This window comes from Scyliorhinus canicula, chromosome 11, assembly GCF_902713615.1.
Source record: "Scyliorhinus canicula chromosome 11, sScyCan1.1, whole genome shotgun sequence".
Classification (NCBI taxonomy): domain Eukaryota; kingdom Metazoa; phylum Chordata; class Chondrichthyes; order Carcharhiniformes; family Scyliorhinidae; genus Scyliorhinus; species Scyliorhinus canicula.
Genome location: NC_052156.1, coordinates 17,171,911 through 17,199,752, shown reverse-complemented (window position 1 = coordinate 17,199,752; position 27,842 = coordinate 17,171,911). Strand labels below are relative to the sequence as shown.

The following is a 27,842-nucleotide window of genomic DNA, read 5'->3' as shown; positions in this document are numbered from 1 at the left end:
CATACAAACAAACAAAATCTGGAGCAGGAGTCGGCCATTTGGCCCCTCGAACCAGCTTCACCGTTCAATAAGATGAACTGGAAGACAATCTTCTCGCCTCCATCTTACATAGGAGACCCCTTATTTATTTCTAACCTGTATCCCTTAGTTCTGAGACAGTAGCTTCTCCTGAAAGGCTTACCCACTGACTAGGATAGGTGTGCAGACTGGGAAACGTTAACCCACTTTTAAACCCCATTTTCAGTACCTGAAGTTGAGATCTTTCAATCCAAATTGAGTCTCAATAATACCGGTGGTTTTCACTCTTGATCGCAGCACGTCCTGCTCGGTGGGGAGGTAGCCAGGCTGGACAATCCGATCCAAGTCATTAAGGTAGCTGGAGCAGTCAAATTAAAGGGAAAACAGCAAGAGTCAGCGACCAGAAATCGGATGAAATGCCAACAATTATCCTGGGAAGGTGGGACAAGGGGAGCCAAAGGGACGGCAGAACAGGACATCATTTTGATTCTTCCCTTTCTTTGATGCAGTTAGTCTGGAGCCTGCAATTTTTGGTTTTAATTCTTGTGGTGATCACCACTGTAGATATGCATACTTGCAGTAGGGGGATGTGTGGCTGTACCTGTAATACAGGTTCCTTCGGTAAGCCCCTGCCGACTAGCTCCGCCCACAGGGAGCTTGTGTATAAATATGCGTGTCAGTCACTCAGACCCTAGTCTACAGTTGCAGCCGGAGGAATAGCATCACACAGCAATAAAGCCTCGATTGTACATGTCTCTCGTCTTTGAGTGCAATTGTTAGCGCCACATTTCTGAATCTGGCGGTGTCACTATCCACAAGTTTGCTTGGCTCAGTGGCAGCAAGATGTTCAGCCAATGGCTGTCTGTTTGCTGTGTTTGAAGATTAAATATCCTTTTGGCAATTTCAAAGATCGGGGAATCTTAAGATTCCACAATGACACCCTAACAAATTAATTGGCCATTTACTCCACTTGCTGTTAGTGGTGCCTTGCTGTATGCAATCCAATTGCTGCAAAACACAGTCATTGTCATTTAAAAATAGGTCGGGACACCTCGGGGATTTGAAAGGTGCTGCATAAATACCACCTTTCTTTACACCTGGAGCCATTTCCAAGCTCACCACCCTGACCTTTCCTTTACTGATCAACCTTCACGAATCCGGTTCCTGTTCAATGCCCAATTCTTTCTCATCCCTCTTATACCGCAAGGTGTATTTGGAATTTTTAAATTTGCAATTAATTTAATCAGGGTCCACTGTAACACAGTGGTAATGTTATTGGACGAGCAATCTGGAGCCCATGACTAATGCGCTGGGAACATGAGTTCAAATCCTACCATGGCAACTGGGTAGGTTTCAATACACTGAATAAAATCTGGAATAAAAAGCTAGCCTTGTTAATAGCGGTCATTAAACTACCAGATTGTGGTAAAAAAAAACCCATCTGGCTCACTCATGTCGTTCAGGGAGTGGAATCTGCCATCCTTACCCAGCCCGGTCAGGGTCAGGCCCAAAGTGGTGAGGTTAACTCTTAACCCTTAGCCTTTTGGGGTGGCCAGGTAAACCACTCAGTTCTAACGAACTGCTACTATGAGGGTACAAATGCAGTGCTTCACAAAAGCATCTTTCTACCGCCACCTTGAGGTCAATTGGGCATGTACAACGTTGCCCGTGTAAAACTGTCTTTGCTCCTGTAGTAGCTGTTTATTACTGGTAGATGGCGCAGTTGTGCTGTCAAGAGTTTTATAAAGTACAGTTGCGCCATCTGTTGGCAGAGGACGTCCTAACGAGGCAAAAAAATCCCGACGCATTCACGCAACCAACTGACTTTCGGAGCGCAGCTGGCCTTGTTCTGTTGGCAATCGTGGCAGCCATTTTGCCTCCAGCAATTAACAACTGGTTCGACTGTTTCTGAGTCAAGGGCCTGACTATTGCAAAGCTGGCTGCTTCTTTCCCCTTCCCAGCTTCACTGTTGCGTTTGGCTACAGAGGTAATAAAACAAAGGGGGGACCACCTACTAGCCAGCAGAATCATTCAGTTGGTACTCGGAGGCTCGATCGAAGCAGGACTGGATGCCGGAGTCCTTCCAGAGACGGCTGATAATTTCGTACAGCTCAGTTGGCATGGTCCCCTCGTCAATCGTGTCAGCGAGATGCATCAGTTTGCGAGAATCATCCTGTGGGAAAGTGAGACTCACAAGGATTTGTTGTCTGATATAGCAGAAAGGCCGCTGCACCCAGATTTACCGCTTCAGGAAAAAGTGGCTCGGTGCCAGCGTGCGCCCTTCTGCAGCGGCTTCCCTAGCTCAGGCTTGCTGTTGTGGGGAGGAGCTAAGTTTTTAAAAAAAATTTAAGAGTGCCCAATTCAATTTTTCCAATTAAGGGGCAATTTAGCGCGGCCAATCCACCTAACCTGCACATCTTTGGGTTGTGGGGGCGAAAGCCACGCAAACACGGGGAGAATGTGCAAACTCCACGCGGACAGTGACCCAGAGCCGGGATCGAACCTGGGATCTCGGCGGCGTGAGGCAACAGGGCTAACCCACTGCGCCACCGTGCTGCCCGGGAGGAGCTAAGTTAAGGTACAGCCTGACGTGGGGGTCAGAGTCCCCCCTCCACCCCGCCCCCTCACTCCCCACAACCAACCCAGAAAACCAACGCCCCCCCCGGAAGCTATCAACTACAGAATGGTACAGAACTAAAAGAGGTCATTCGGGCCATTGTGTTTGTGATAGTCTTTTGTGAGATTATTCTTGAGCGCATGGTAGTTCAACCTCTGATTATAAATGCAAATTGAGGGACAAGTCCGTGGTCCTCCGTCAATTTGATGGTAAATAATCCATGGCAGTCCTTGAAGAAAACCCCTCCCCCTTCCCCACACTCCCTGGAACCTGGCCCACGACGATACTTATTTGCTCCATTTTAAATTCTGTGTGGAATAGCATGTTGCAATGCAGAGAGATACCACATTGCTCTGGCTCATCTGACTAGGATGTTACTGCCTGCCATGGGTATACTGGAAGGCGTTAAAGATTAACAATTAACCTGTTTTGCCATGCCCACAAAACTGCTGGAGTGGGTCTTGAACCTGGAGCTAGTTGACTCAGAGGTGGGGATGTTACCCACTGCACCACAGCATCTCTAAATGTGATAATTAGGCATAGAGGGATTACAGTGCAAACTGTTGGCCGTGGGGTCACAGAGTAAATGATGCTGCATAGGGGACTGGGCATGACTGCTACACATGTGATTGCAGAGTTCACCTTTACCACACGGGGCACTGTGCTGATTGTGACTTTTCTCAGAAGGGTTGAGAATCAGAGGGCACCAATTTAAGGTGAGCAGCAAAAGACCCAGAGGCCACAAGAGGGAAGTGAGTGTTTGGGATCTGCAATGTGCAGCCTCGTGTGGTGGAGGCAGAATCATTGGGACTTTCAAACGGGATTTGGTTCATTATCTGAAGAGAAAATATTTGTGGGGTTATCGGGAAAAGGGTGGGGAGTGCGGCTAACTGAACGACTCTTACAGAGAGACAGCAGGGACATGGTTAATTGAGTGTGCTCCTTCTGGGCGACGACAATTCTATTCTATGGTTTTACAGACCTGTCTGGCACTGTCTCCATATCCCATGCTCAGTGTGGTCATTGCTTTGACAATAGCCATCATGGACTGCAAGGTGTTACTGTAGATGATGCTGATGAACTCGAGACATTCCTCACGGGAGTAGCCATCTTGGTGAATAATTCTGTCAAGCAACAGAGTACACAAGGATTTAAGTTTTGCACGTAACCGCATTATGAGGCACTTAGTCGAATGTTCAGTATATCTAACTGTGGCACAGTCGGGTGTCTGCGAGCTTAAATGAAAGCAGCACTCATTCAAATTATCCGCACCAATGTTTATTGGTACCAAATCATCCTGTGTACAAAACAAATCCTGCACTTGTGCCGAGATGCATGCCAATAACATCTTGGTGATGGTCAACTGCCTACCACTGAACAACGTACTAGGCTATTTCAGAGGGCAGTTCTGAGTCACCTATGTTGCTGCTGGACTAGAGTTACACACAGGCAGACCAAATAAGGGTGACAGGATTTCCTCCCCCCCGAAGAGAATTAGTGAACCAGATGTTTTTTTTTTTTGCAACACTCCAGTCATTGGTCACCGTTAATGATATTTTCATTCCAGATCTACTAATTACATTTCTCCTGTTGCCATGGGGGGATTGAGAACTGGTCTCTCCAGGGCTTTGGTCCTCTAACCCAGTGCTTCTCAAAGTGTGGTACGCGTACCGGCACCGGTACGCGAGCCATCGTCTGCCGGTACTTGGAGTGTTTCCAGAAAGGAAAGAGACAGTAATCCTGGATTGGCTTGTTTCGCTCACCGGTCCCTGGCACATTGAAAAAAAAAACTGCCGGTACGCCACATCAGATAGTTTGAGATGCACTGGTCTAACCCATCCGGTAATTCTATCACTGCGCTACCATCTCTCTTACTGGAGGAACCTTGCTTACTGGCACGTTTTCTGATGGGGAATGTCTGCTAGGATGGAATCCATGTTTTTGTTTTGGATTATCGCAATCTTTTAATGCTATTGGCCACATGTTAAGTGACATTGGCCTGATAAATAACTTTTTTAACCCCACCCTGTGACCACATCTGTTAGATATAAACTAATTGCAGGTTAGGTTACCCTGTGGATGGGATTCCCCGCCAGATCTGGTACCTGTGGCTGCCGTAAATTTAATCTGTATTTAAAAAGTCTTCAGAGGCCTTCTTCTTGAGATGCCCCCCCCCCCCCCCCCCCCCCTCCCTTGTCAACTTTGGTAGCCTCACTTTGGTTGTTGGGGCTGTCGGACTCTCAGGACTGGAGTGTCTCCTGAGGGAGCTCACCCATCTTCCATAGCTGGACAGTAAGCCGTCACTCAGGCCACTGCTTGGGGAGCAGTTCAAAAATCACGTCAGGCCTCAGACGTTGATGCAATGAGGGTGCGGGGTCAGGACCCAGATATTGCCCTCGTCCTAAATCAAACAATCTGTCCGCAAAGAGAGAACCAAATTCCACAGTGAAAGGAGTCCAGAACCAGAGTCGAGAACCGTAGTATTCGCTCCAAAATACACATTGAAACTGGCCTGAATACACCTGAATTGGAAAGTCAAAGAGCCCAATTTCTTACTGCCTGCCTTCCAGTAACACCAACGCTCACATTCTAACTGGCAATTGAAAACTAGGCACTGCCATGCCAATGTGACTTTTATCCATTCCCAATTTAACAATAAAATTATTTTCAAAAGAAAAAGACAATAACTTACTTCATCTGCTTAACAATGGTGCTCTTGCCAGATTCTCCAGCACCTGGAAGAGAAGAGATGTGGTTAGGAAGGTATTAAAGTCTTTTTTTCCAATGTTATCGCACAGGTTATGGGGCAGGAGAAATATTTTTAAATCTGTAAGCATTGGCTAGCCTTTCAGTGCTTGAGGAACCAAAAGCAGCAGATTAAATGTAAGGGAGTTAAAATCATAGAACGAGCCGTTGAGTTTTTAACCACCTCTCTCAGAACAATTTAGCGAGCTTCACTCTCTGGCCCTTTTCCCACATCACTTCATTTTTCTCCCTTTCCGGGGCCAATCTTGATGTTGTTCACCCAATTTCTATCAAACTGATAGGAGAGGGCCAGTCAGTGGTGATGTCACTGGACTAGTAATCCAAGGATCACTATTGCCGATTGTTGGAAAAACCCATCTGGTTCCTTCAATAATGTCCTTTAGGGAAGGGAATCTACCATCTTTACTTGATCTGACCTATGTGTGACGCCAGATCCACAGCAATGTGGTTGGCTCCTAACTGCCACTCAGTTCAAGGGCAATTAGGGATGGGCAAATTAGGGATCATCTGGCCTTGCTAGCGCCACACATGAAAGAATAAAAAGAAACCAAATTGGTGCAGTAACTGCATTCTGCCCCTAGGTGGTTTCAGTGTGCATTACAGAAACAAAAGATTTTGAAAAATTATCCAAATCACTCATTTTCCAATTAAGGGGCAATTTAGCGTGGCCAATCCACCTACCCTGCACATCTTTGGGTTGTGGGGGCGAAACCCACGCAAACACGGGGAGAGTGTGCAAACTCCACAGGGACAGTGACCCAGGGCCGGGATTGAACCTGGGGCCTCGGCACCGTGAGGCAGCAAGGCTAACCACTGTGCCGCCGTACCGCCTGTACAGAAACAAAAGTAGCGACACCATCAGTATTGTGTTGATACCAGCCTTTGTTGGCAGTCTAGTTATTGCAAGTGCGCTGTTTGCTTGGACAATTGACTGGGCAGTGGGACAATAACCAGGACTCCCAAGAAAAGTCATCCCACCACCAAACCCCTGCTCACTCTTGTACGTCTCCTGGTCCCCAATCCTCGGACGTTGTTGTCAAAGAGCCTGGGTCCAGTTGCCCTGTTGCCCACCTGCTCTCTCTCCTGGAATGCATGCCCAGTGAAAGGAAACATTGTGGCAACGGTGGGGAAAAATGACAGGAATGTCGCTGGTAAGTACTACTTTCCGAGTGTTGGCTGTTGCGTTGCGGCACCCACCTTTCACTTTCCTCGGAGGCACCATCTGACGCACCAACAATATTGTGGCAAATTATCCCTTCAAAGTAATATTTTCTGTCACACATTTCTCCCAAACTCTCCCATGTTCATGTACTGTAACAATTTATGCATCAAAATACAAACCATTAGAGAGGAGTCAGCTTTTATTTCAGACAGTATTTGAATTTCTCTGGTCCAGCTCTGTTACATGCCATAACAATGAATAATGTGCATCTTTGTGGTGCCTTATTTTGTTGATAAGTCTTAAATGCTTTACACAAAGAATGACTTGTTGGAGGACAATGACTATTCTTATGGAGGTTGTTCCAGTGGGTTGCCCACCTGTTCCACTAGTACCTGATACCCAGGAGATCACCATGCCATCTCACTGGCACAAAATGCCTTTTTCATTTCAGCTTGGCTATGACATGGCGAGAGACCCAGTCCGCTTGAGTAGATTGGGTATTTTTCTAAGTTGTGGTTGAGATTCTTGGGGCAGCTGAAGCCAGCTGTGCAGAGACACATTGATCAGAGCCCCAACTTCCAATAGCATTGTTCTGGCTCATGTCATCCCGAGGCAGGAAGACAAGGCCCGATTGTTTCAAAAATAGATTCACCAAGTATACCGGGATGAGCGAGTGTCAGGTTTACATTCATGATAAAGCTTGCAAACACAGGGCCAACACTGCCACACAATTCATCCCCGAGGTTTCATAGGAGAATCAGGTTGGATTAAATATTGGGTTGAAAAGGCTTTCACATTTTCAGAAGCATCTCAAAGCACTTCATTTACAATGCATCAATTTGAAATGCTGTATCTATTGTGTTGCAGCAACCATTTTAGACACCTTAAGTGGTAATGAGCTGAAAAGTCAGTTCATCTGTTTTCAGCGCTATTGGTTGACAGGAAAGATGTTGTTCCTCAGTTAGATCACGTGCCTGAATCACACAAAGACTAAATCGCAGTGATCCTTTTATGAGGTAAAATTCCTGGTCTGGAACTCAAAACACAGATAAACGTACTGCAGTGTGCGAAGTTCAGTGATTAGTTCTTTTTGAGGCAATGTGTTGGTGCAGTCGAGCCGCAGTATGGATTTGTGACGAACAATATGTTCCAAAGAAGATTCATGTTGAACTCAAACCATTACCTCTGTTTCTCTCTCCAATGATGCGGCCTGACCTGCTGAGTGCTTCCAGTACCTTTTTATTTCAGATTTCCCGCATTTGCAGTATTTTTCTTTTTGTTATGGATTTTGTAGGCTGGCTGGATTAGCCTACATCCTGATTAACCAGTCCTGGTCCTTTGATTTGATTTGATTTATTGTCTTATGTACCGAAGTACAGTGAAAAGTATTTTTCTGCGGCCAAGGGAACGTACACTGCACTTATACAGTCGACAAAAAAAGAATAATTGACAGAGTACTTTGACAAATAGTACATTGACAAACTGATTGGCTACAGTGCGGAACAAGGGGCCAAACAAAGCAAATACATGAGCAAGAGCAGCAGAGGGCGTCATGAATAATGTTCTTACAGGAAACAGATCAGTGTGAGGGAGAGTCGTTGAGGAGTCTAGTAGCTGTGGGGAAGAAGCTGTTCCTATGTCTGGATGTGCGGGCCTTCAGACTTCTGTATCTTCTGCCTGATGGAAGGGTCTGGAAGAAGGCAAAGCCTGGGTGGGAGGGGTCTCTGATAATGCTGTCTGCATTCCTGAGGCAGTGGGAGGTGTAGACAGAATCAATGTGAGGGTGGCAAGCTTGTGTGATACGTTGGGGCTGAGTTCACCACACTCTGCAGTTTCTTGCGATCTTGGATCGAGCAGTTGCCATACCAAGCTGTGATGCAGCCGGATAGGATGCTCTCTATCGCACATCTGTAGAAGTTTGTGAGAGTCGATGCAGACAGGCCGAATTTCTTTAGCTTCCATAAGAAGTAGAGATGTTGTTGGGCTTTCTTGACTGTTGCATCAACATGAGTGGACCAGGACAGACAGTTGGTGATGGTGACACACGGGAACTTAAAGCTATTGACAATCTCCACTTCGGCCCCGTTGATGCTGACAGGGGTGTGTACAGTACTTTGCTTCCTGGGACACCCGGGAACTTAAAGCTATTGACAATCTCCACTTCGGAGCTATTGATGCAGATGAGAGCTACACTTCCTGAAGTCGATGATCAGTTCCTTGGTCTTTCTGACATTTCGAGAGAGATTGTTTTCGGTACACCATGCAACCAAGTGATCTATCTCCCTTCTGTAGTCTGATTTGTCGTTGTTTCAGATACGATCCACCACAATCGTATCATCCGCAATAGCCGACATCAATGCTGCTAACCTACATTCCAATTAACCAGTCCTGATCCTAATAGCCTAAATCCTGATTAACCAATCCTGATGGCCCACATCCTGATTAACCGATCCTGATTAACCAATCCTGATGGCCTACATCCTGATTAAACAATCCTGATAGCCTGCATCCTGATTAACCAGTCCTGATCCTAATAGCCTACATCCTGATTAACCAATCCTGATGGCCCACATCCTGATTAACCAGCTGAGATACCTTGGATAGTCAGAGGCTTTTCCCCAGGGTAGAGGGGTCAATTACTAGGGGCAATAGGTTTAAGATGTGAGGGGCAAGGTTTAGAGGAGATGTACGAGGCGAGTTTTTTTACACAGAGGGTAGTGGGTGCCTGGAACTCGCTGCCGGAGGAGGTGGTGGAAGTAGGGACGATAGTGACATTTAAGGGGCATCTTGACAAATACATGAATAGGATGGGAATAGGGGGATACAGACCCCGGAAGTGTAGAAGATTTTAGTTTTGATGGGCAGCATGGTCGGCACAGGCTTGGAGGGCCGAAGGGCCTGTTCCTGTGCTGTACTTTTCTTTGTTCTTTGTTCTCACCAGTCCTTGTGTTAGGAATCCTATTACCCTGCTGGAAAAAACAGCAAGTTGAAGATGGGAACAGCACAGAATTCAGGACCAAGAGAGTCATTAAGAGGGAAATAAAGAGTACGAGAGTTGTCTTGCAAGTAAGATGAAAGGGGACTGTAAGAGCATGTAAAAAATGAAAGGATTAGGAAAGAGAAATGACAGTTCCTGAAAGTCCAAATCAGGAGAATTTAGAAGAAAGAACCAGGGGATGGCAGAGCAATGAAACAACAACTTTAGTTCTGTCTTCACGGAAGAAAACACAATTAACCTCCCAGCAATGCTGGGAACCAAGGGTCTGGTGAGATGGAGGAATTGAAGGAAAGTAGTAAACCTACAACAAAATAGTGCTGGAGAAATCAATGGAACTGAAAGCTGATGAATCCCCAGGGCCTGATAATCGACACCCCAGGATATTAAAGGTGGTGGCCATGGAAATAATGGACATGGGCAGCAGGGTAGCATGGTGGTTAGCATAAATGCTTCACAGCTCCAGGGTCCCAGGTTCGATTCCCGGCTGGGTCACTGTCTGTGTGGAGTCTGCACGTCCTCCCCCTGTGTGCGTGGGTTTCCTCCGGGTGCTCCGGTTTCCTCCCACAGTCCAAAGATGTGCGGGTTAGGTGGATTGGCCAAGCTAAATTGCCCGTAGTGTCCTAATAAAAGTAAGGTTAATGGTGTGGGGGGTTACGGGTATAGGGTGGATACGTGGGTTGAGTAGGGTGATCATGGCTCGGCACAACATTGAGGGCCGAAGGGCCTGTTCTGTGCTGTACTGTTCTATGTCTATGTATGTTTATGTTGGTTGTCCTCTTCCACAATTCTGTAGATTTGGGAACAATCCCGGCAGATTGGAGGGAGAGGAATGTAATCCTCTCTAGTTAAAAAGGGAGGGAGAAAACGGGGAATTACAGACCAGTTGGTCTAACATCAGTAGTAGGCAAAATGCTGGAGTCTATTATAAAGAGTGTAACAACAGGACACTTCGAAAATATCAACGGGATTAGACAAAGTCAACTGTTGAGGGTGTAGCTAGTAGACTAGATAAGGGTGAACCAGTGGATGTGGTGGATTTGGATTTTCAGAAAGCTTTTGATAAAGTGTGACATAGTGTGCCAAATGAAAGCACATGGGGTTGGAGGTAATGTATTGGCATGGATTGAGAATTGAGAAGACCCTGTGATGAAACCTCCAGGAATACATTGTGGCGACCTTAGCCACATCCGTTGACTAATGATGAGGAGATGAAACCCATGTATATTTTCCCTTCTTACCCCGGGGTGAACTGAGTGCAATTGAAATGTTCCTACCTCCTTCCTGACCTGAAATTGCCTTTGCAGGAATGGGTCAAAAGGCCCAATTGTATTTCATGTCAAGAGATTTAAATTAAAACAAAAGCAAAGAAAGTTGAAACCTTATCTGATGAAGGCTGTACTCGCGCAATGTCGCACTCTTTGAGGGTGTAGATTGTTCCGCCGTTTACGTCCAGAATTTCCCCTTTCTGTTTAAAATTAAATCCAATTTTTTTTTCATTTTTCAATGAATAGTATGAATATTATAATTAAAATCAGACGAAAATTCGAGAGAGGGCGATGAAGCTAAAAGTATTTTTTTTTAAGTCTAAAAGGCCTGGTTTGGCCACTCAGGATGATTCTGTTGACAGCGAACATCCCTAATGTGGGGAGACCTGAGTGAAGATTTAAAAATTGTTGAAAAATAGATGTTCGGCTCACAAATGTTTTTTTTTGTTGAGGGCGCAGTACATTAAAAACTGACACACGTCTGACTCCATTAATTTTATTCTGACACATTTTGAAGTGTTCCTGTTGCTCTGGTAACCGATGCTGCTAAGCACAGTAATTACCAATAGTGTTTGCTGCTCAACATTTGAAATGTGTCTTTTCCAGAGTTCAAGTTCTAGGTAACGAGCACCATAGTCTGCTCGAGTGCCATCCTGTGTTGCTCTGTCCCTCCTCCCTCGATGGTGCATGGGGCGGACAGTGGTGAATTGCCACCTCTTTCTCTGCTTCCCACTTTCCCTCCTCCCTTGGCATCGCGGCGGAGATCTGGAACTTGCTGCGGGAAAATTACCACCTGGAATGTGCGGCAGATTGGTCGTAGCCTCACCAGAATGCAGGCTCCCGCCCCTTTAATTGAAGGGGTATTGAAAATTGCTGATGTGCTTTTGGAGGCAGCGCAGGGTGGCAGCGTGCCATCTTCTGTGCCAAATTCCAGCTCACAACTCAGGACATGCTGATCTCCCGTTCTTCGGGCACCCCAGGTGCCACGCCAGGGGTAAATGATGAGACGGGAGCAGCCGTGTGTGTGTCTCTTGTCCACCTCAAGAGTATGTTTGGCAAACAAGACGTCTGGGAGGAGAGACAGCTGGCATTGCTCCAGGGCAGCCTGGATCATTCCCCCTCAGAGTGTTAAGCGGGTTAGCATTAATTTCACTGTCACCAGTCCAAAGACAACCATGTCACCCATCTGGTTGCCAATGACACTTTTCAGCCAGCTCCAGAGACACTGATGTACAGAGATCAGAGACTTGGCAGGGCATCGCATTGCCCGATGCTGATTATTCTAAGTTGGAATCCTCTTGCCTGCAGCCACTTTAAAACAAGGGTCTGGGGCATAATTACTAACAGACAACAAAAAGTAAAAGGGCAGGTTTCTGCTGTAACCGTTTTGCTATTGTTGGCTATTTTTGGTTCCTCATAAGCTCTGTGTACATGACCGAGTGTACCAAATGTGAGAGAAAAAGGGATCAGGGTTTCTTGCAGACAGAATGTGCTTCCTCGCAAGGCAGCATTGAGGCAGTTAGAGCACATTTGGGTGCGCTGGGTTAGCACGTTTACTCACAACCTGTGTGTGGATCCAGCACAGTGTGGCGAAATACAATTCTTTCTGTCCCACTGTTTGCATGAGAGGTTTGCCACGTGGGCTGGGATTTCAAGGCATGCTCCAGGGAGCCTCATTAAAAGTGGTCGCTTGCGAACGTCGCAGTATAAAACTTCGGCCTATGCTTTTTGCTTTCTCGTTTGTACCGTATCGGTGATGATGTCCGCTGGTTTTTGGGACGCAGCTGAAGATTTCACTCCAGGGAATCGTCACTGAGGGAAACCGGACATTCTGGCTGCAGGCAGCCTTCCCAGAATGGATGGAAAGATTGGATATTCCTGAACAAGGAATCCAAGTGACACCTCAGTGAATTTGATGGACTGCTGCTCGTCCCATTCAGTGACTCAATGTGCCTGCTGGATTCCAGCCACTGTGCTGATTGTAGTGAAACTCAACTGCAATCCTGCTGTCATTAGTGAAGAACTGCAGCTCCCTGTGGGGTTGGTGCAGTTTATTTACATGCTGACATTCCCTGGGTAACTGTGGGTAATCCAGTGAATGCTGTGACAGTTTCCCACAGATTGGGCAGAATTTAATGCCCTCCTCCGCAGTGTTTTCGGTGGAGGGAGGGCATTTAATTGGGCGAGGAGGGGGTCGCGAGTGGGGGGCCCGTCTCTTTCCCTCCTCTGGCCTGATTACATCTGTCACAGGAAGCCTCATGGACTATCTTTCCACTGCAAGTTCAAGCTCTTTGATTGGCAATACTGCCTACTTAAGGCCACATGATGGTATCCATCCAAAGGCGGCACTCATTGTCTGATTGAGGAGCCTGGCATTGGGGAAGGGGATGGCCCCTTTCTGTCAACACCCCTCCCCTCTGCCCCGTACCCTGCAATCCCCTTCCTGCCATTACTCCCCTGAGGCCTGGGTTACCGGACCTTGGGCAAGTGCATTACCAGCAGCAGCCACCATTTCCTTAGAGCCCTGCCAATCTGTGAAGAACTGCTGGCTTTAGATTGGCTGCCAGCCAAAGGTGGGGCAAGGCTTCTGCTCCCTGGAGTCCTTTGATCCAGGGTCAAACCAACCACTGAGCAGTTTTGCAACAGATCCTCCCGGAAGGAGGCAACATAAGGCTCGCCTCAGCTCTCCAGTAAGATGGGTTCATCACCTATATTATATTCTGCCCATTGAGTTACTAATCTAGGTTGCATCCTTTGTGATGGTAAATGAACGATACAATGTGTTTTCCGCCCTACGGGGGTACTGAAACTGAAGGGATGGTGAACCCTGTATTGCTGGTTGAAGACATCCTCGTAGCCTGCTCCAGGTGGCACTGACAGACGCATGGGTACAAGTTGCCCGTCCACCATCAGGGAAGGAACGGGGGCAAATGTTTGGACAGTGTGGGTCAGCTGATTAAACCCTGGGTTCCAGACTTGACTCCAGCAAAGGTTTCTGTGTGTTGGCTGTAGGAATTTGACAATGAGATGAAATCCGATTAAGAGGTAGGTGGAATTACAACACAATGCTGTCCACAATTAGCTGCAAACTGCGATACTCTAAATTAGGGAGAGCACAGGGTGGTCAGATGCCACGATGCAAAGGCTTTGAGTTCAAATTTCGTCCAGGCTGAAACTGCAGGGGCTGGTTTAGCTCACTCGGCTAAATCGCTGGCTTTTAAAGCAGACCAAGCAGGCCAGCAGCACGGTTTGATTCCCGTACCAGTCTCCCCGGACAGGCGCGGAATGTGGCGACTAGGGGCTTTTCACAGTAACTTCATTGAAGCCTACTCGTGACAATAAGCGATTTTCATTTCATTTCATTGAACAGTTCCAGAACGGGGAAATTATTACCAATAAAAAAACTGCAGTTATCAACACCTTTCACAACCTCATGATGGTCCCAAGTGCTTTCTTTACAGCCAATAAAATCCCTTTGAAATGTGGTCACTGTTGCAATGTGGGGAACCAAGCAACCAATTTGCACACAGCAAACACTCTCGGACAGTAATACGATAATAACTAGAATCTGTCTTTGTGATGTTCATTGAAGGATTAATGTCAAGGAGAGGTCTCCTGGTCTCCTTCAGAATACTGGCATGGGATCTTTCACATTCATTTGAGGAAGTGGACCTGGTTTAATTTCTCATCCGACAGTGTAGCTGCTTCCTGAGAATTAATCATTTAACAACATCAGCCGGTTGCTCTCCTGAAGTTATGGAGCATCACTCTGCATCTACTTTAGAATTGGGAGTGTATGAACGCGGTGCTGAGTGTCGATGAAGACACCATTCCACCGAGATCTCGGAGCTTTGTGCTCATCTAAACAAATGTAAATTTGACCAGAAAAACTGGACGACGAATGTAGTCATTCAGTTCAAGCAACATTGAGCGGTTGGTAGAATCCAGTGGTGGGGAAGACGGTCCATTCTGAACCAAATGTGACTAAAACATTGCATGTGTGATAACTTGGTACTGCCCCTGTCCTTCCTGTCTGATCTCAGTGGGGCAGTGAATATTTTGTAATGCCTGGATTGAGAAAGAAATATACCATTTCACCAAAAAAGTTCAGAGCTTTATATTGTCCAGATTCTTTCAGATGTAGCACCGCGAGAGATGTTCCTCATCAGCACAAGCGACTCACAACTTAGCTTAGCGATTGAACTCTGTTTGTTAGGGGCTCATAGGTCCATGACTGAGAGGAAAGGTGGACGTCATGTAAAAGAGGCAATTGTTGTGTTCTACTACTTTCCTTCAGAAGACTAACACCTTCGCTTAACATCTCATTCTCATCATGTCTGATAGATTACAGTTCCTAATGTATCAAAGAAGGTCTCTATTAATAGCCTGGGTGCTCTCCGCTGCTAATTTTTAAAGAGGGAGTGCCACTATAAGTCACATGAATCATTGCCCTTGAATTATACCCATGCCACGTCAATTATATTTTGATTTCTGCCGACGTGCTCTTGAAAGAATTAACTACATTTTTGTTGGAACTCAGAATTGGCTTTGTTCTTATTCCAAGAAAATAAAGAGATGATTTCATTTTATTTCACAATGTTTTCTCTGATTCTTCGTAATTTGTTGCTGGTTACTTCCTGAAGAGGAACAGCTTTGCTAAACATTGGTTGTGCGATCCCTCTCACTCTAGCCTCACAGAATCAGAGTTGTGTTATGATTACAGGAGCGGCTGCTCTGTACGGTTTCTATTCCATTGCAGGAACTCTTTGCCCTGACTCTTCCCTTTCTGCTGTCTCTTGCGCTTGGGACGTGCTGGAAGCACTGGCTGAAGCAGCATCGTCCCGTCTGCTAGGCCGCAAAGCTGGAGTGGCACAAAAATTTGTATTTTTGGTTGTTGGACTTTATTTGTACCAGCCTCCCCTCCCCACCTGAGCACACATACAAATTAAACAGACAGCACGCTCTGGTTAGAGGATGTCAGAGGTTGAATTTTGGAAGAAATGTCCCAACATAGTATGATTAAACTCTGACCTTTGCAAACGTTAGTTTTTGCCTGAGGCCAAAGTAAATAAAATTCCTTCTTCTCTCTGCTTGGCGAACTAACGCTACAGAATGTTGACATTTCCAAAGATGTAAAGGAGATTCCAAAGATCCCTGAGCAAAGCACCTTAATCTCATTTACTAACATGCAGGCCAATCCCACATTTTGTTTTGCAAGCTAATCAACTGAACTAACTGCGCCAGGACCTTCCTTTGGCCTCTGTTCTGCCGATCTGCGATTGGCCTTAATCAGTACCCAAATTAGGACAGGGACAGTCTTAAACTGGGGGACAATCTGTTAATCTGATTTTCCATTCTTATTCTGATCAAGCTGCGACAGCTATTTTAGGAAAGGAAAGTTGGATTAAATCGCAGTTGAAGGTGCTTGGCCCCTGAATCATGGACGGCAGCCGATTCCAATTAAGAGAATATCGGATTAACGATTAAAGAAAGTGAGACATGACCACACGCCGCTGTTGCAATTCGCACCGAGGCTCGTCGATATAATGATTGTATGGAAGGACCATGGGAACATTTGCAATTTATTGTCCCCACAGGTTAATGTCACGATGCTTGCTGTGTACAAGGGGAGACTTAACTCGCTAAACAGTGCCAGCATTTGATCTGGTGGAGCACTGCATCTTTCAGATAGGATGTTTAATCAAGGCCCCATCTGTCCTTTGGAATCAATCCCCACTGAAGGGGTCCCACTGCACAATTCCGAAGAGCAGTAGAGTTCTGCCAATATATATTCCTCAACCATTATCATTAAAACAGACAAGCGAGACAGTGCTGCTTCCAAGAGCATGCTGAGCACAAATTGGCTACCATGTTTTTTAACATCAGTGGCCACACTTCAAAGGCTATAAAATACTTTGGGAGTAGAACGGTGGGGCAGTGGTTAGCACTGCTGTCTCACGGCGCCGAGGACTCGGGTTCGATCCTGGCTCTGGGTCTGTGTCCATGTGGAGTTTGCACATTCTCCCCGTGTCTGTGTGGGTTTCGCCCCCACAACCCAAAGATGTTCAGGGTAGGTGGATTGGCCACGCTAAATTGCCCCTTAACTGGAAGAAAAAATTAATTGGGTACTCTAAATTTAAAAAAAATATATCTTGGGGAGGGGGGCCTTGAAAGGTGCTACATAAATGCAAGTTCTCTTTTTTTTTACTGTACAGTTCACACCTGAAGGATAGCAGCGTAGGGGTCCCTGGTGGTTCACTTATAATAATAATAATCTTGTTGCCAAATTACATTAACACTGCAATGAAATGAAATGAAATGAAAATCGCTTATTGTCACGAGTAGGCTTCAATGAAGTTACTGTGAAAAGCCCCTAGTCACCACATTCTGGCGCCTGTTCGGGTACACAGAGGGAGAATTCAGAATGCTCAAATTACCTAACAGCGCGTCTTTTGGTACTTGCGGGAGGAAACCGGAGCACCCGGAGGAAACCCACGCAGACCCGGGAAGGGCATGCAGACTCCGCACAGTGACCCAAGCCGGGAATCGAACCTGGGACCCTGGCGCTGTGAAGCAACAGTGCTACCCACTGTGCTACTGTGCCGCCCAGCTCACCAGTAGTCAGTAGAGGAAGGGGAAGAAATAGAGAAAAGGGTAGCTAGTATTCAAAAACTAGCTCGTTGACAGCCTATTACTTGATTCCAAGAGGAATTAAAATTGGACTGAGCATTTCCGTATGTAGTGTTTGTCAAGCCAAGTAAGAACCTAGAACCACTTTTGATTGTATTAAAATTAAATCTAATTATTGATGGTCTTGCTTTAAGGGTCAGGTTATGGACACCGATTAATTGCATTAATTGGGAAGTTGCACAATTGACCTGAAATTGACAATGATCCTGTTAAAGGGGAAGGTATGCATTGGGATTGGAATATATCCAGCAGAATATTTCAGATAGTGTAACACTACCAGATGGTTTGAATTTCACACACATAGCTCCTCTGTGAGCAGAAACTCAGCTCCTTTGTTGGGGCTTGCTGTTAAATAATAGTCCTTGTGAATATCATTCTCCTCTCGGACCATTTCCAGATGCGTACAAAAGAAATAGATACAATTACAAGCAATTGGAGAAAGATATTTGCTTTATTAAAGGGGCTCTGTGCATACTCTGGAGATACGAACTGCTGCCTCACAGTGCCAGGTACCCGTGTTCGATTCTGACCTTGTGTGACTGTCTATGCGGCCTTGCACATTCTCCACATGCCTTCCTGGGTTTCCTCATGGTGCTCCGGTTTCCTCCCACAGTCCAAAGGTGTGCAGATTAGGTGGATTGGCCGTGATCAATGTGTGGGGTTACGGGGTGGGGAGTGGTCCTAGTTAGGGTGCTCTTTCAGAGGGTTGGTGCATACTCAATGGGCCGAATGGCCTCCTTCTGCACTATAGGGATTCTCTGGATTTGAAGGTCCCATGTGCTGTCATAGAATTATAGAATTTACAGTGCAGAGGGAGGCCATTTGGCCCTTCCAGGATCCCACTTAAGCCCACATCTCCACCTATCCCTATAACCCAGTAACCCTACCTAACCTTTTTGAACACTAAGGGCAATTTATCATGGCCAATCCACCTAACCTGCACATCTTTGGACTGTGGGAGGAAACCGGAGCAGCCGGAGGAAACCAACGCAGATACGGGGAGAACATGCAGACTCCGCACAGCCAGCGACCCAAGCCGGGAATCGAACCTGGGACCCTGAAGCTGTGAAGCAACTGTGCTAACCTCTCTGCTACCTTGCTGCCCTTGAATAATAAATGCAACAAATATTTTATAAGCCCTGTTTCCCCTAAAAAGGATAGTTACCAATCAAAGTTTTTGAGTTCATCTTAACCCTGTTATTTATACATGCGTTTGTCGAAAAGCTGGTGGTAGGAGATTCAGTAAGAACTTTCAAAAGGGAATTGGGTATCTATAGTTGAAAAGGAAGCATTTGCAGAGTTATAAGAAAAGAACAACTCCTTCAAAGAGCTGGTGCAGGCACGTTGGATCACATGGCCTCCTTCTGTGATGTGGGATTTTATGAGTAGTCACTTCATAATGCAGGACTGGAGTATTGCCGGAAAGCGAGGCATACTAGCGAAGCTTTTCATCTTACACTTGATAGCACAGAAGCAAGAATGTCAAAGTTCAAAGGGAGCAACAATTTATACGGCTGAGAAAGTGCGCTGATTGGTTGGCAAATCGACTCTGAATGGGCATTGAGAACGCACCAGGAAACCAATGTCGCCCGAGGTTACAATTTTTAAAAAGCACAATAAATATGTTCATTTTGCCTGCAGAGGACAGGTGAAACGGAATGAAATGAAAATCGCTTATTGTCACGAGTAAGCTTCAATGAAGTTACTGTGAAAAGCCCCTAGTCGCCACATTCAGGCGCCTGTTCGGGGAGGCTGGTACGGGAATTGAACCGTGCTGCTGGCCTGCCTGGGTCTGCTTTAAAAGCCAGCGATTTAGCCCAGTGTGCTAAACCTGGTGCCTGAATATATGTAGCTTCCCACAAGCGCAAGGGAGAGGACCCCACTTAAGCCCACATCTCCACCCTATCCCCGTAACCCAGTAAGCCTACCTAACCTTTTTGAACACTAAGGGCAATTTATCATGGCCAATCCACCTAAACTCACACCAAGCGCTGTGAGTTTAACTGCTAATCTTAATCCTTGATAATCCTTTCTTTTATGCAACCTATATTGTTACTTGCTTTGAAATTTGGTATTCTTGTGAATGTCTTGATGAGTATAAGACGACAAGCTTCAACAGGATTTCCAGCAAAATTTTATACTGCTACGATAAACTGGAAATGGTCCGTTCCTGAGAAGTTGATTTGAGGGGTGACAGTGGAAAATTCATTGACAATGCCGTTGGGGTCCTCTGTTTCTGCCAGCAGTGCAACCCTACCCATGGGTTTCCCAGTTGGGTAGCTTCGATGGGAAACCCCATTGACAAGCGACGGGAGTTAGAGAATCCCACTGACAGCGAACGGTGCGCTGCCGTGAAACACACGGCTGGAGGACCGGAGAAACCGGCCAAAATTGGGCCAAAGCAAAAATATATTGCAGAGGATCCCACTATATAGCCTCTGGCCCATATAGCAGACTAGATAAACAGTGGGGGCGATTCTCCGAGCCCCGCGATGGGCCGGAGAATCAGAGCAACCGCGCCACGACATCCCGACGCCGGCGCATGATTCTCCGAGGTGCGGAGAATCGCCGCCATTTGCGTCGGCACATTTGGTGCGGCACTGGCCGCGGGCCGCTGGAATCGGCGGGGCCGCCGATTCTCCGGCTCGGATGGGCCGAGCGGCCGCTCCAGCACAACAGAGTCCCGCCTGCCCCGTTCACCCCTGGCCGCTGCCAACGGGAACTCTGCGGGAACGCTCCGATGGGGTCTGGCCCGCGATCGGGGCCCACCGATTGGCAGACCGGCCTCTCCCCCCCATCCCTACTTTCTGCCGCCGCTGGCCCCTGAACACAGACCCCACATTGGGTCGGGGCCAGCGCGTGTAAGAAATTCCCCACGCATGCGCAGGGTGGCACGGCCCAACTGCGCATGCGCAGGATTGTGCTGGCCCAACTGCGCATGCGCGGGTTGACGCGGCGCCCATTTGGTGCCGCGTACGGAGGCTGGAACGGCATGAACCGCTCCAGCGCCGTGCTGGCCCCCTGTGGAGGGCAGAATAGGTTGTTCCCGGGCCCTGTTCGCACTGTCATGAAACGCGATGGCGTTCACGATGGCGCAAACACTTGCCCGCCATATCGGAGAATCGCCCCCAGTATGTATGGAATTGCATTCAGAAAAACAGTTTAGTGGAGTTGATTTCTCAGCAGGATACCATTACCATAATGAAATGTCAACCTCACCACAGTTGTCGGCACTCTTGCCTCTGACTCAGAAGGCACAGGGACCTGAGGACATAACCGAGGCATCAACCGTTGGATGAGATGTTGAACTGAGGCCTCTTCTGCCCTCTCCAGTGGACAGAGTCAGTCCCAGGGCACAATGTGGAGAAGAGCAAGAAGAGTTCTCCTGGTGACCGAGGCAGCATTTATACCTCAACCAACGTCAGTAGAGCAGACATAGAACATAGAACAGTACAGCACAGAACAGGCCCTTCGGCCCTCGATGTTGTGCCGAGCAATGATCACCCTACTTAAACCCACGTAACCCGTATACCCGTAACCCAACAATCCCCCCATTAACCTTACACTACGGGCAATTTAGCATGGCCAATCCACCTAACCCGCACATCTTTGGACTGTGGGAGGAAACCTGAGCACCCGGAGGAAACCCACGCACACACGGGGAGGACGTGCAGACTCCACACAGACAGTGACCCAGCCGGGAATCGAACCTGGGACCCTGGAGCTGTGAAGCATTGATGCTAACCACCATGCTACCGTGAGGCCCCACGATCTGGTTGTTTATTTCTCTGCAGTTTCTGGGAGGAGCTTGCTATGCGCAAATTGGGCTACCACATGTCTTTAAGTTCCAACAGTGACTAGAAGTGCTTCATAGGTTGTAAAGCACTTTCGCGTGTCCCAAACACTTTTTACCATATGTTAGTACTTGGCAATATGCTTCGAGCTAATTTACTCTTTCGTTTACAAGCATTTTCTTTTAATGAAGCCATTGGTTTGAGAACAAACTGTAAGCACAGTTTGACGACAACTAATGATTAGATCTGTAATCAAATATTGCAGCTATTTTTGTCCCATTATATACCTTGATAACCAGATACAATGGGAGTTTAGCAACAAGATGCTTGTGTTACTGGTGTGTGGCTTGGCAAGGGTTCGACCCAACACACTGAAGCTTTGTTCCATGTACAATAACTTCACTATTGTCTGCACTGATGTCCCCTCTCCGTCTCCTTGCCACCTTACCAACCAGTTGGCTGACAAGTGAGAAGTTCAGTCAGAATAACACTCGAGTGTCTTCTTTGTTCCATCACAACACCGAGCATTTAGAAAGTGCCTTTAACCTGATGAAACAGGCCTAGCATTTCACAGGGGCATTATGAAACCAAGTCTGACACCAAACCGCAGAACATGATATTGGGGCAGACAATTTGGTCAAAGAGGTGGGATTTAAGGGGTGCCTTAAAGGAGAAAAGCAAAGTCGAGCGTTGTAAGGAGGAAATTCTGTGTCTAGGGGCCTGGGCAACGGAAGGTACAGTCACCAATTAGGAGCGATTTAAAACTGGGACTGCACAAGTGGTCAGAATTAGAGGAACGGAGTCTGGAGTGGGACTGAAAACAACTGTCTCAGTCTTCCCAATATTAAATTGGAGGAAACTTCAGCTCATTCAGCACTGGATGTCAGATAATTTGGCAACAATTTAGAGACTGCCTTTCATATTCCGCACAAATAAAATGGAACCCAATTTTTCATCTGCATTATTCCCTGGCGATGGGGCTATGCAGATTTGCCTGAATGTTACTGGGGTTAAAAGAGTTAAATTATGAGAAAAGCCACATAGATCATCTTGCATTCTCTGGAATAGAGAAAATTATGGGGTGAGGTTTAAAGAGTAAAGGGATCGATGGGGATCATCGCTAATGAGAAACCGGGGCAGCACGGTGGCACAGTGGTTAGCACTGCGGCCTCACGGCGCCGAGGTCCCAGGTTCGATCCTGGCTCTGGGTCACTGTCCGTGTGGAGTTTGCACATTCTCCCCGTGTTTGCGTGGGTCGTGCCCCCACAAGCCAAAGATGTGCAGGGCAGGTGGATTGGCCACGCTAAATTGCCCCTTAATTGGAAAAAATTAATTGCGTACACTAAATTTATTTAAAAATAAAAATAAAAGATAAAATCCAAATTCGAACAGGGCCATTTAAGTGACGACGTCACAAATCACTTCTTCACACACCAGTTACTGGGAATATATGAAGAGCTGAACGTATATATGAGGAAACTTTGGGCGCGATTTAGCAAAATTAAACCGAGTCCCGTTTTGGGATCGTTCAGCCGGGTGGTGCCCGGCACTTGCAGCACAGGGAATGACCCCACTACTAAACGGGACTCTGCTTCATTTCTGGGCCTCGGTGAGGAACGCCCCATTGAGGCCGCACTTAGGCTCATTTCCTGCACTAACGGTGTCAGCGTGGCAGTGCAAGAAGAGATCAGGACACCGTTTATAAATGGGGGATTCTTTAGCCCCCTGCACCCTGCCTAATAAGAACAGGTCACCACTGGGCCTGATCCTTGAGTACTACCAGTCTGGCACCCTGTCAGTGCCCCTGCTTGCTGGTCAGTGCCACCGGGTGCCAGAGTGCCAGTCTCACCCTGCCCAGAGCCAAACAATCCAAGTGCTCCCGATCACCTGGGAGAACCCCACCCCACAACCAAGTGCCAGTGTGCCTTGTCTACGTTTGTGGAAACCAATGGTAAAAGGGCGCCCGTTCGGGGTCTCTGAGACAAGTCTGTTGGGTAACTCCCACACAAACATGCTTAAGTGTGCTTAACTGCCCATTGTGGGCGTGATCCAGATTGCCACGCCTCGCAAGATCTAATGATATCTCGCGAGGCATGACAAGCTCCGTAAATCTCGCAAGAGTCCTCTTGTGAGCTTTACCAGCTTCGTCAAGTCCGAGTTGAGTGCAACAAGGCCATTAGATCGCGCTCTATAACTCTTCCTCCAAAAAAAACCCAGTTGTTTAAGCTTGGTGTGATACCCTCATGGAGATCAACGAGTGATTCTTCCTGATCCTCCTGAGGGTCAAGGGTCATGAGGCATCCCTCTCGGTTAATTGAACATTTGAAAACAGAGATTTTTATTACTCCAGAGCATTAAGGGTTGAAAAACCAAGGTATACAATGAAGTTAAGAAACAAATGAGCCGGGCAGCACGGTTGCCTAGTGGTTAGCACAACCGCTTCATGGCGCTGAGGTCCCAGGTTCGATCCCAGCTCTGGGTCACTGTCCGTGTGGAGTTTGCACATTCTCCCCGTGTCTGTGTGGGTTTCGCCCCCACAACTCAAAAATGTGCAGAGTAGGTGGATTGGCCAAGCTAAATTGCCCCTTAAGTGGAAAAAATAATTGGGTAATCTAAATTTAAAAAAAAAGAAATAAATGAGCCATTATTTAAGTGAATGGCAGAACAGGATCGAGGGGCTGAATGGCCTACTGTTTCTATTTACTTCCTGGGGAGTTATCAACCAACAATGTCCTGTTTGTTAGAAGGTAATTTTGTCAAACATTGGAAATATTTCCCTATGTAAGGGAATTAATTGTAATGGAAGATACTCCTGTACCAGGAGCTGACAGTGATGTTGGAGATTCAGGTACCAGGAAGGTTTCAGCTGAAAGACATCTCATTAAATGAAAGTACTAAAATGTTAGTGTTCCCTCACTTTTTCTGTTTGTTTATAAAGAACACCTTTCCTGCATGCTGAACATTAGGTTACTAAGGGCTGCTGTATTTGAGGATTCAGTTGCTGCTCAATGTGTCCTGTGCAGCATTAAAATCCTGGATGGGGTTTGGGGAGGATGCTCGTGATCTCAATGGTAATCGGCACCTTCCTCCTGCATCATATTATCAGCAAGTCAGAAAGGCTGGAGACTGGCCAAGAGGAGGTGCTGAAGGGAGCATAATAAAATGGGCCTTGGGTGGAATTTACTGCCCCCCCCCCCCCCCTCCTCCCCCGGTTTGAGGCGAGTTTGGAGCATGAGGGTATTTAACTAGGATGGAGGGTGCCGGGTTGGGACCCCGTTACTTTCCTGCCTCTAAACTTTTAAGTCTGGGGCAAGAAGGCTTGTGGCTTCCCGCCCTGATGCCAACTGAGGACGGTCATTAATGCCCATTAAGTGCCTCACACTGCTGGCACAGGTGGGCAGTCGCTGGACTGGGAGCCCAGAAAGCAACTCCTGTCATGTTTGATTGCATGCTCTCAGAGGGGGAGGGTCCCTCATTCAAAACACTCACTGACTAATTGAGACACCCTGAACCAGGATGGTGGGAAAGATGGTGGGGCGCATTGCGAGCTACCCCACTGTCCTTTCTTCTGACCACCTCTGAGCACCAAACCCCAACCTGCTCTCACTCACTTGTGGCCTGGGTGCTTTGCTGCTCCCTGGCCTCTGGTCGATGTATTGCTGGCATCTACCAAATGCTCCCCCCGTGGCACTGCCTGCAATGAAGATACGCGCTGGCTACCGATTGGTTGGCAGCTCTCGGGGGCGGAATCCCCGCTGCTGACCACGAGTGCCCGTGAGGTAGTCAAAATGGCGGGTCTTCCCCAAACAGGTGAGAACCCCAGTTCTTTGTGTCGCTAAATTCAGGATTGTTGGCGTAGTGTTCACAAAGTCCACAAAATAACTTGAACTTGAACAAAGCTATACATTTATGAACACTACTAATTTGGATTCGACACGTACTCCTAAAGAATACACAGTTGATTATTAACATTTAAACTACACTCATCTACAACTACTCTTTATACTGATACAAACTATGATCTGCTCTTACTCACACTATCTGCACTTCTGACTCTCTCTAGCAGTTCTTACGGTTGTGATAAACCACACCCACCACCTGGTTAATGTTCAGCCCCCCCCCCCCCCCCCCCCCCCCCCCCCGGTGTGCAAACTGTTCACATGATGGAGGTGCTTTTGACTTTCTTTCTGACAACTGACCAAAGGATTCACTGCCCCTTGTTGGTACGTTTTGCAAAGTCAGCAAAGAAGAGGTCGTCACGTTTGTTTTATGCTCATTGATAAGATGGCCGGACTATAATCCATCGAGTCTGCTTCATGCCTATTTCACACACATTGCGGCAGTCAAGCAGCTGGTGCACATGGGAACATGGTCATTCCTGGTACAATGCCACCTGCTCTAACTATTGAAAACTCCTGAGGTGCCCAAAATAACCCGTCTTTATTTAGTCGACAGTTATCATCTGTGGAGAATCCTGGCTAATAGAATTATTTCCACCTTCGGAAACACCTGAAAGAGTTACAGGCAGGCCAGGCTGAATATTGAAATTCTTCACTTCATGTGGAAGAGATGGCTTGTAGCATTTGATGTAATTGGTGCTTTTCTTAGAAAGCCGTGGGTGGCAGACTGTGCGAGGAATAAATGTGAAGCATATTGATGAGGTAAACTCACAGAGGAAAATGAGCCCCCTTCAAGTATTTGCATTGAGTGCGCATCGAGACTCTCGTGAAGGCTGCCAAGCTCCATAATTGCCCGGTAATTATTATTTTAATGGCATGATTGGTCTTTAATAAAGACTCCTACCTGTAGAGAAGGGAAGTCATATTACAGATGCACTCTGCTTGAAAGAAACGATTATTGGATTTTAAGCAGAAATGTGGGCAGTGGAGAAATGTAAAGGTTGATTCGGATATTGTGATAACTGGGTTCTGATGTTTCTGTTCAGGTCAATCTTTTTTGCAGACTGTAAGTGATTACGAATTGACAAGTGCATTCCAGCACTGAGAAGAATGAAGGTTGATTTCCTCTGGACTTCATTCCTGACTCTTGGTTGGGGAGGGGCGGGAGGGGGTGGGGGGGGGGGGGGGGGGGGGGGGGGTGGATTTTGAAGGCTCCCTTTTTGTTCTTTTGTAAAATCTGTAAGCAAAGCAATCAATAACGCTCAAACTAAACGTAAAAGCTTTAATCATATGTCATCTTTCAAAGTGATGCCAGGGGCCTTCAAGCTTTAGTAACTTTCATTTGCAGACACCATACAATTCACCAAAGTCTATTTATTTTCAATCTCATTTGAATTTCTTTAAAACATGGACTCTGGACCCTGTTATTTGTTTGCGCAGATTAATATGACAGGCAGCTTGGCTTCCTAATGAGTGTGCCATGAGTAGCCACTTCCTCATATTGGAGGCTGCATAACCCCCGATGAACAATACTGCACAGTTCCATTTCTAGGTGTGCAGAGGTGCAGGGATATAGGGAAAATAGTGTGTGTGGAAAGATAAACCAATGTTAAGGAACAATGGGTGTGATTCAACCAGACCATTTCTCAGTGTCATTTTGGGCAAGTTGGTGGGGCGTTTCCCGCTGGCTTTTTGGGTGAGATCCAGACTGGCATTCACCCACACTGGGGCGCCAGCTACCCGTCAGAGTCGGAGCGGGATGCGGCCGGTAAATGCCAGGAGAGACCTCCCCAGGATCCCCAACAGCAACGCCTCGCGATATCGCGATATTGAGGGCAGCACGGTAGCAAGGTGGTTAGCATAAATGCTTCACAGCTCCAGAGTCCCAGGTTCGGTTCCCGGCTGGGACACTGTCTGTGCGGAGTCTGCATGTCCTCCCCGTGTGTGCGGGGTTTCCTCCGGGTGCTCCGGTTTCCTCCCACAGTCCAAAGATGTGCGGGTTAGGTGGATTGGCCATGCTAAATTGCCCGTAGTGTCCTAAAAAGTAAGGTTAAGGGGGGGTTGTTGGGTTACGGGTATAGGGTGGATATGTGCGTTTGAGTGGGGTGATCATTGCTCGGCACAACATCGAGGGCCGAAGGGCCTGTTCTGTGCTGTACTGTTCTATGTCTATGTCTATCTAACAATTGTGGGCAGGACCAGGTGGAATGGCACCTGGGGTAGGGGGGGGGTCGCCCACCCCATTGGAGGCCCCTGGGTGGTCAGGGACCAGGCAGGGTGGCACTCTGGCTCTCCCCCTGGCACCTGGACACCCTGGCAGTTCTCTTGGCACCTTGACACTGCTATTCTGGCACCGCTAGGCTGGCAGGAGCACTGCCAGCATGCTTGGGTGCCAGTGTGGCACTGCCAGAGGTCTGGGTCTGAGGGGGTGGCCAGGCCCATGAAAGGAGGGATGAAGGAACGGGAGTGTGAAGGGCGGGTATGAAGGGGCCACAGAAGGTTTGAGGGTGAAGGGTGGGGTTCTGGAAGGGGAGGGCATGGGAAGGCCTGAGAAGGGAGGGAGGGAGGGGCCTTTAGTGACCCCATAGTAGGGTATCCTCACTTGGGGGGGGGGGTAATGCCGATGTGTGTGA

General features: G+C 47.3%; 1 protein-coding gene across 1 annotated transcript in view; it reads right to left on the bottom strand.

Annotated features, from left to right (window-relative positions):
- The window catches only part of gnat1 (guanine nucleotide binding protein (G protein), alpha transducing activity polypeptide 1), a 71,350-nt gene that overhangs the window by 14,252 nt on the left and 29,256 nt on the right, over positions 1–27,842 (bottom strand). The window contains exons 2-5 of the mRNA XM_038812347.1: positions 5,328–5,370; positions 3,618–3,759; positions 2,034–2,191; positions 248–376 (exon numbers count right to left, since the gene is read on the bottom strand). Coding sequence (XP_038668275.1) covers positions 248–376; positions 2,034–2,191; positions 3,618–3,759; positions 5,328–5,370 — 472 coding nt within the window. The remainder of the gene's footprint in view (positions 1–247; positions 377–2,033; positions 2,192–3,617; positions 3,760–5,327; positions 5,371–27,842) is intronic.